The sequence below is a fragment of the Agelaius tricolor genome, unplaced genomic scaffold, assembly GCF_023055355.1.
Source record: "Agelaius tricolor isolate 1412-34295 unplaced genomic scaffold, bAgeTri1.0.p SCAF_2, whole genome shotgun sequence".
NCBI lineage: Eukaryota > Metazoa > Chordata > Aves > Passeriformes > Icteridae > Agelaius > Agelaius tricolor.
Genome location: NW_027269262.1, coordinates 31,189,242 through 31,198,915, shown reverse-complemented (window position 1 = coordinate 31,198,915; position 9,674 = coordinate 31,189,242). Strand labels below are relative to the sequence as shown.

Sequence of the window (9,674 nt, the reverse complement as noted above, 5' to 3'; positions counted from 1 at the left end):
TCGGCGGGGCGGGCAGCTCGGCTGCGCTGCCGGGACGGCGCTTCCTGCTTCCCTCGGCCCTTCCTCCGCGGGGCGGGGCCGGCCCCTGCGGTTCCGGGTCGGCCGGGAGCGCTGCCGCCGCCGCTGTTACCGGGGAAGGGAGCCACTCGGAGACACCGCCGCCATGAACCGCTTCTTCGGCAAGGCGAAGCCGAAGGAGCCGCCACCCAGTCTCACCGACTGCATCGGGAAGGTGAGCGCCCGCCCCGGGGCGGCCGGGCCCGCTGAGCGCTGCGCGGCCCGGCCCGGCCGCCGCCTGGGCAGCGGTGCATAGCTGTGTGTGTGTGTGTGAGTGTGTGTGTGGGGGCACTGCCCTGCGTGGGCACAGCCTGCGTGTGCGTGTGTGGGCATGTATATCACAGAATCACGGAATGGCTTGGGCTGGAGGGGATCTTAATCCAGCTCCACCCTGGTGCCATGGGCAGGGACACCTTCCGCTGGCGCAGGTCACTCAGAGCCACACCCAGCCTGTCCCTGGGCACTGTGATGTACAGGGATACGCGCTGTGTTCTGGTGAGCGTGTTGGGTGTCCGCACACGTACACAGGGATGTACCTTTGTATGTACCTCCGTACACCCACCCATATACCTGCGCTTGTGTCCTGTGCCTGGGAGCGCATCCCATAAACGTGTAAATCCCATAAATGATCCCTCACTGTGTACACAGTGAGCCTGTGGAAGGCATGGCTCTCCTTACATCCTCATGGATGTTCTCAGCATTTCCATCTGAGGACTTCTCCGGCTGCACTAGCTAACTCCTGCCGTGACAAGTTATAGCAAGGCAGGGGCAGGAGCAAGAAGATCAGTCTCCCTGTGCAATACAGAAGAGTGTTGTGTCTCTTCGGGGTGAGAAGAGTTGCTGTAGGGTCGATGCCAAAGGTGTGTGCAGATGGACAGATAAGCAGGCTCAGACCAAGTAAGAAATGCTCAGGAAACACGTGGCAAAGCACTTCACAACTGTTGTTGTGTTGTCCTGCCTGCTAAGAGGGTTAAGAAAAGGTGTTAAGATTTATGGTAATTTCATAGGGGGTTTTTTTTGACTTTAAAGTTGATGAAGAAAACTGTAGCATGGTTTGGAGGTCCTTTTGTTGTAAGCTAATTTTAAGAAAAGAAGAAAGGAAATGGAGTTTCTTGTGTATTTCTGTCAGTAAACAAAGGTCAGTAAATGTTGTGTGACTAAGCTTTGTCATTGGAACCTGACAACAAACAGTTTCCATGGAAAAATCACAGTTTTCCTCTCAGAAGATTTATTTTGCTGCCCAGCGGAGAGACTCTCTAAATGCAACACCTACTGGGAGAGACTCTCTAAATGAAATACCTAATATCTGTCAGTGCTACCTACACATTGGTCTCTTGTGTATGCCACTGGCTGGTATGGGGAAAGAGAAGTGCTCATAATGTTTGTCCTGGTAGTTCATCTTACTGACAAAAATCTGTATTTCTTTTTAGCAGTATTAAGCCCAAACATGACTCTAAATATATTTCGTTAGAACAGTGAATAAAGCGTCTGATTGAAAATCAGGATTAATTTTCCCATTGTTGCCAGTAAACAGCAGTAAATTTGGTGGCTGACTTGAACTCCAAAATCCAGCTGAGATACTAAGTGCTTAAATTTGCTATTTTGGCAATATAAGTGGAAGAGCAAGAAGCCTTGTTTCCCTCACAACAACTGAGACTTATTAGTCTGTTAGATTTTTCATGCTGCTTTTGCCAGTTCCAAGTTAATGTCCATGTTCTAATGGGCAGGTAAATCAAAAGAAAATTTACATAGGTCAGCAGTCTGTCTTCTGCTAAGAGCTTGTTCAATCCTAGAGGAATTTTGGGATATAAAAGTGCAGTTTAAACAGATGTTTTGATTAGCAATACCAGGTATTTATTTTTTTTTCCAAAAATCCTGCTGAACACAGTTTTGATCCTCTTCTAGTTGTTTGTAATTGCACTGTCTGAAAGTTTTACTATGCAAGACAGCAGATTAACTGAAAAGAAGAATTCTGGATTCATTTTACCCATGTGACGACTTTGGCAACCAATGATGAGTTACAGGGTGGTTACTAGTAAATATGGGGATAAATGCTTTCTTTTAATAGTTTGAAGTTTATGAATTAACTTTTTGTGCCAAGGTATAGTAATGTGTCTGATTTGTGAAAGACTTTTCACAATAGTGTAATTTCTAGGATCGGTCCTGCTAAAACTACAGACATTATTAGATTATTTTAAATTACATGTGAATTATTATTGAAGAGAGTTGTGTGAGATATTGAAAAACTTCTATTATTTCTTTACAATGTTAAATCCAACAGTTTGGAGGCTCAACTACTGTTGCTTCTGGGGTGTTTTCTGTCTTAGACACATTTTGCTGTACCTTTTGAAAGAGTCAAATTGCTTTGTAAGATCTCTTAACCATGTTAGGTCAGTGGTAATTAGCTATTAAAGGGCAGTTTGGAAATTTATTAGGTGAGCAGTGATTAATGCAACATTTGTTAAAAACATAGACAACTCTTAGGCAGTAATCATGCCTGTGTTTTGGATGTTCTTTCCTGTGTAGACAAGTTTAGTTATCTAAAGTTCATTGCATTTAAAGGCAGGGATTCTTATGGTTGCTGGCAGAGCACAGTGAGATGACTCAAAGCTGTCACAAGGCCTGTAGGAGGAAGGATGCACCAGGAAGGAAAGCATTAATAGTGTTTTAAAATTTTCTTCTTTGAAAAAACACTCAAACTTATGTTTTTTCAGAGTAGTAAATAAGAAACATAGGAACAAAAGGCTAATAGTTGTGGCAACAGTGTAAAAACTTAAATTCCCTTTCTTTTGTGTAAGTTGGGGCCTTTCTGTAGCAATGAAACGTTCCTCAGTGTGCATTGTTTGTGAGTAATAGACAGAAGCTCTTCAAGTTCTAATGCACAGTCTTGTTTTTTGGATAAATTAGATGCATTCTCCCCTCTTCTATCCAGTCACATTTTTAAGAGCTGAGGTCCCATGTCACGTGTGTGTGAAATTTTTACATACTTAGTTGATGTGGGAGGTTCTGTCTCTGTTTCCTGCTAATACTGCTTGAAAGAATCATTATATAAATAAACCAAATAATTTTTTCTCCTGTGGAGGCTGACCTCAAAGATGCAGTTAACTGATAAAGATCTTGAGGAGGTGCCATGCTTTAAATGTACAGGAGTCCTAACATTGCAAATTTTTCTCTTTCTTGCTATTAGTAAAATATTTGGATAATAGAAAGCTTAATACAAATTTTTCAATGCCAGCTGTGCCCAGGCACTTTAATGTCCTGTGTAGAACGTTCATATCAGATGCTCCACTCAGGATGCCTCTGGCAAATGCATGTTGCTGTCACAGAGCAGGGTTTTAAAAGGGTCACTGAAACACTGAAATCAAAATCCACATAATTGTACATGCTTAGCCACACCATTAACAAGGCAGAATTGTAAATTTGCACTGATCTGTCTTATGCTATAATTGGAATGTCATTATAATCTAATCCTTAGGGAGGCTTCTTGGAATGAGAAGTTAATAAGCTTTATTTTGTTGCTTCCAGAAAAATGCTAGGGTAGTCAGTTCATTTTAAAAAGGCTTTTTTATGAATTTGTGTATGCTGTTAGAACTACCTGTGCCATGCTTGGTTATGCAATTGTCATATTTAACCCTCTTATAGTGAAGGGTTAAAATATATCCCAAATGAGAGCTCTGTGGAGTCCCAGGAGGGTACAACTAGAAGTTATCCATTCCACTTTAGTCCCTGGCACTGTGTATGACCAGAAGTTCTGGAATGGAGAGCTGCCTTGAGTGGCTTTGCAAGGGAGCATCTCAAAATGATGAGAACATGTTACAATGGCAGAGCTTCCTGCTGCCTCAGAGTGTTGTTTCTTGTGCTCCTTGTAGAAGTTGTTTCACTTGATTCTGGTTCCTCGCAAAATCTAAATTGTTTAAAAAACCAATGAGTGAAGAAACAATTCAGTTAGAAACACAACAAAACAGAGGCTGTTCCTTTTTTTTGTCCTATACCTGAATAAAACCTCAATGAATGTTGTTTTCTTTGTTTTTCCCCCTTATGTATTCAAGGTGGATAGCAGAGCTGAGTCAATTGACAAGAAAATTGCGAGGCTCGATGCAGAACTAGTGAAGTATAAGGATCAAATGAAGAAAATGAGAGAGGGACCTGCAAAGGTAAGAATTTTCTGTGGGATTTGAACATGCTCAGATGAGGATGTGACTCACACTTCTTGTCATGTGATTCAGCCAGTTCATCAGGTTCTTAAAACTGCGTCTTGCCCTACGGATGAGAGATAAGATCCTGCAGGATTATTTTTATTAGACTTACATTTTTGAACGGTGTTTTATTGGTTTTTATTTGTTCCAGAGTGTAATCTAATTCCTCTGTGAGAAGTAACTTGTTTCCCTTCTTCCTCATTACCTGAATTAAGTCTGGCAGAGAGGCTGTTTTGTTCCTTATCCAAAATAAAAAGCTCCACACTATGCCTAAAGGGAGCAGGGCAACCTGTTTTTTAAGGGGATAAACTTACAATATAAAATGTATTTGAAAATAAACATATGATATAAACAGCATTGTTCAAGTACCTGTTGCAGTATTACCTGCTGACCATTAAAATGTGTTAATGAAAGATAGTTTTGATGGACTAAGTTTGATGGTTTATTCTCCTTACTGAATACATATATCAGAAGCTAGAAACTGAAAGTATTTTCTATGAGAAGCTTTGTGTACTCTCCTGTTTTATTAATCATTAATGCAGGCCAAATGCTGAATGTAACTATTGTTAAACTCTTGGCACTTGTAACTGAGGAATCTTTTGGAAAACTTAAAACAATGCATTAGGTTTAAACAGCATAATCAAGTGTACAGTCAGATATTTTATCTAATGTAACACTGTTGTGTCTTTCAGAATACAGTAAAGCAGAAAGCATTAAGAGTGTTAAAGCAGAAGCGAATGTAAGTTGAAATCTTAGTTTGTGTTTAATAAAAGGTTCTTTTCTTTAGGGGGCAGTGGCACACTTTTATTTCTCCTTCTAGTACTCTCCTGAGCACTCTTTAAAGCAAAATGCTGAAGAACCCTTTCAGAAGTGCCTCCTTACATATTTTGCACCAGCATATTTATGATTTATATTCCAGTGTATAAATTTGGATTTGTACAAGATGACCTGAATCTGCTCATTGTTACAAATATGTTTGGCTCCTAAACTTTCTGAGAGATTGCCTCATTTTATATTATTAATTGATTACTGTAGATTTTGTATTTGATGACCTTGCTCTGGTTTACTGGAAATTTACCTGTTCTCTATGGACACCTTTGAGGACTTGAGCAGATGTAGTGCAAGTAATTGTGTCTATGCAGAAACCCCCAAATGGACAGGATAGATGATCCTGTGGTCTGCTCTTGTCTAGTGTACTGTCTTGAAAGAGTCCAGCAACAGATCCAAAGGAAAGAATATCAGAACATTGCAAGTGTTCAGGAATGTTTCATTGGAATATCTCATAGTCTATGAACTGCAAATCTTAGAAGCTGTCTGATCCAAAACTCCCATCATCTTATATTTCACATCCCTCAGATGAATTGTACCTTTATGGACTCACTCAATTACTTGTTAACTGTGACTTGATGCACTGTGATAGATGGCAACAGTTAAGTATTAGTAAACTTTTATAATCCAGAATATCATATGGCAAGGAATGTGGTACTTGAGTTAGATGTTGTAAGGAGGTCTGCTTGATTCTGGCTTTAGGGTTTTTTTTCCCAGGTTTTTGACTATGCTGCCTGCTAATCTTCCTTGGTGGCATTACTGGGCCCCTCATAATAGGCTACTGTCATATCCCTCAGTCATTTCTTTCTGACCTTGTGGAACAGAAATAGATGTACTCATTAGTTGTCCAGAAGGTTTTGCATGCGGATCCTCCTTGTCTTTCAGACCTCCTGCTTTGCATGTTAGAAGGACTCACGGTTCATTTTTATGCTTTCATTATTTTGCTTAATTTCATGTAGCTTACATTCTTGATTTGATACAAGTTTAGTTTTGAGAAAGATGATTTCTTAATTTTTAAAGTCTCTCTTTTCTCTGTGGTTAGTCTTAAAGGTTTCCTTTAAGGTACCATATCATCCTCCTCCTCCCTGCCCTGAAAAACTCCAGTGTGGAGTCACTGTGGTTTGGATAATCTGCCAACTCTTCCATTCTCCTTACAGCATTAGTGAGCATGGCATGCATGTCTGCCTTATGGTGATTAAACTTTTGCTGTATCCTCACCTACTTTGTCAGCCTAGGCAAATATGGTGTTGCTGTCATTTAAAACAAAGCTTAGTTCAGGAATAGCTTTGTCAGCTTCAAGTGCACAGAAATGCATAATGGCTGGATTTTTATGAAGCTGTTTATTCTGCAGTTGTGTATAATAAGTGAAAAAAAGAAACTCAACATATCTGTTCTATCTTTAGACTACTGCTGCTGGTTTTCTGACTCTTTATAAATTAAGAATGTTTGTGGTAATAAATAGTGTAGTGGTGTAGTGTTTTAAGGCCGTTATTTGCCTTTTTTAAAACAAGTATGAAGTATTATTTGCCTTTTTTTAAACAAGTATTTGCCTTTTTTTTAAACAGGTATGAACAACAGAGGGATAATCTGTCACAGCAGTCTTTTAATATGGAACAAGCTAATTACACAATTCAGGCACTGAAGGATACAAAGACAACGGTACCAGTTTGTTTGTCTCACACTTGTTTAATTTCTTTAATTTTTGCTACATCAGAAACAAGCATGATGTTTGACTCTTCTAGGTGGATGCAATGAAACTGGGGGTGAAAGAAATGAAGAAAGCTTACAAGCAAGTCAAGATTGATCAAATTGAGGTGAGCTTTTATAGTTAAATAAATGACAAAAATAATGTACTGAAATAATGGTGAATGGACTGTGAACTTCAAGGCAAGATGACTATTTTTGTTTACATGAGTTTGTCTGTCTTTTTTATGGGACCACCATCATAATTCCTTCCTGATTTTTCTGGTACTGCACAATTAGTGGTTTTCCTTATTGTCATGATTATTGTTTCCTTTCTGAGCTAATCTTTAATCTCTCCTTTCTTTGCACTTCAGCATAAATGTTAGTGATACTTCCTGCTATGGCTTTTTTGGTCCTTTTTTGTTTCCTTAACATGTAACATGCACATTAGTCCTTTACCCCCCCCTTCCCCCCGTTCAAGGTAGTGCCTGATGAAAAAGAACAAAACCTAAAAAAAAAACCACAAAAAACCGCCAAACAAACAAAAAACCCACCCCAGACAACAGCAACAAACAACAACAACAAAACAAAGAAAAAGCCCAATCCACTAACTAAACATCAGCAAGGGGTGGCTCTGACTTCAGAAAATGCATAAAAAATCTCCTATAAGATCTCTAAATATAATTTCAAGTATGCTGCACTTAAGCTCTTACCCAATGCCAGTGCTGAATTCCTTAAGTTCTCTTTCCTATTCTCTTATAAATGGCTTGCATTGTAAATCTTTAGGCAAGTATTGTTTCCTTACCTGTACTCAAGTACAATGCCAGTAAATATGCTAATGTATTTTCTAAATTCTGCTGTGGCACAACTCAGCTTAGTGCTTATTTTCCAGATGGTAGATTTGTCTAAATTTTGTACCTTCTTTGCTTTTCAAGTACTCCTGTCCTGAATGTGTGTTCTTTGACTTGTATTAATACTGCTTTAAAAAAATGGTTTATTGAAAAAGAATTAAAAGAACTGAGTGCTTTGTATGTTGGAATTACTGAATTGAATTTGAGTAAATATGGACCAATTGAAAATTATTCTTGCTTCAGGACATACAAGATCAATTGGAAGATATGATGGAAGAAGCCAATGAAGTCCAGGAGGCACTGAGTCGTAGCTATGGAACACCAGAGATTGATGAAGATGATTTGGAAGCAGGTTAGAAGGGGGAAGATGATTTTACTGAATATAGAAATCATAATACTGTCATACAGTGATTTTTTAATTTCCTTGGTCAAATGCTTTAAATGTGTTTTAAAAAGCTTTGATAGCTTTTTTTAAACATTAAAGCTGCATTTCCTTTAAAAGACGTGACAAGAGCATAGACAAAGATGAGATTCCAATGGAATGCTACAAGGCAGGGAAGAAGGTTCTCTCGAGTGTGTGTGTGTGTGTGTGTATTTCTGACTGATGACTGACGTGAGGTGAATCTGAATGTAAGCATTCAGTAAGAATCCTGAGTTTCTGTAAGAGCAGCTTTTCTCTTGCAAAAGGAACTTCTTGCATAATGTTTCAGCCAACATAATTCAATTTCAGAACTGGATGCGTTAGGTGATGAGCTTTTAGCTGATGAAGACAATTCCTACTTAGATGAAGCTGCATCCGCTCCAGCAATCCCAGAGGTCACTCCTACAGACACAAAAAACAAAGTGAGTCCTTTGCTCTTTAACAGCAAAATACATTCTTGTTTGGTTTGGGTTAATCACATTTGTGTTGGTTGCTTGATATTTAGGATCCTTAATATTTTGAGCAAAATAGTGTGCTTAATGTTATGTATGCTATTTATGTGTTATGTGTATGGATGCTGAATACAGAGAATTTGAGAATACAGTGTACACTGTACTGAATGCTCTTAACTATGTTTAAAATCACTAGAATGACATTTTATCACTCCTATCAAACACTGTCAGACTGCCAGTGGAATTTAAATGTACCATTACAGCTCCAGTCTTAAAACCATAAAAGCTTCTGTATGTTTGCTTTTGGGGCTTTAATAGAGCTTTGTAGTGAGGGAGAACTGATGCTCTTGTTTTGATTCCAGCTGTCACACAGTGGCAATTGCAGATAGAGACACTTTATAGAAGTAGTAAGGAAGTTTCTGTAAAATGTTCTGGTTGTTGGAGAGTTGGTAACCCGTCGCTTCTTTTTCTTTCCTACAGGATGGCGTATTGGTGGATGAATTTGGGTTGCCAAAGATCCCTGCAACATAAACGTATCAAAATCACAGTGGATACAATGGAACTATACTTTTTGAATTGTATTAAGAATCTTTTTTATTTTACAATTCTGGAGAACTTGTTTTTCCAGTGTAACCTTAATATCACTACATCCTAGAATGCAATATGAGTGGCTGATGGTGTTCTTTCTTTGGAGAAAGTTGTTTTACTACTGAATTCTGTTAATGGAAAATTCATCCCAGTTCCCTTCAGTGGAAGCAGTCAGTCGGATAGGTTTTGATTTCTGTATTTTATGGACAAAGTAAAACGTGAAGACTAGTGGTGGCTGTCGATAGCTGAGGTTTATTTTGACTTTGTATTATGTTTCTCTTTCTTGAAACTAAGATTATACGTTGCTGCTTACTCTGTAAAATAGCTCCCTTACTACTACTACGCCTGTTTGATAAAAGAACTGAAATCAATTTTTAAACTACTGCAGTCCTGAGACTTTTATGCGATTGTACTTGTAATCTTCTTGAAAACTGCTCGGGTTATCATTAACTTTATGTATTCCATGGAGACATAAAATCACGTAGATTAGCAGATCCCTTTGTGTGGCGTTTTTGGCGATGAATTCGGTCCGGAGCACGGGGCAGGTTATCAGCGTCACGTGCACGGCGTTCTCCAGAGGCGGAGCCTGGTTGGGGAC

General features: G+C 39.1%; 1 protein-coding gene across 1 annotated transcript; it reads left to right on the top strand.

Moving 5' to 3' along the window:
- Positions 1–57: 57 nt before the first annotated feature.
- Positions 58–9,570, top strand: CHMP5 (charged multivesicular body protein 5). Its single transcript, XM_071455352.1, has 8 exons — positions 58–232; positions 4,107–4,211; positions 4,946–4,992; positions 6,647–6,740; positions 6,824–6,895; positions 7,859–7,967; positions 8,346–8,458; positions 8,969–9,570. The coding sequence occupies exons 1-8, from the start codon at positions 164–166 to the stop codon at positions 9,017–9,019; spliced, it is 660 nt and encodes a 219-aa protein (XP_071311453.1). The 5' UTR covers positions 58–163; the 3' UTR covers positions 9,020–9,570.
- The last annotated feature ends 104 nt before the right edge of the window (positions 9,571–9,674 follow it).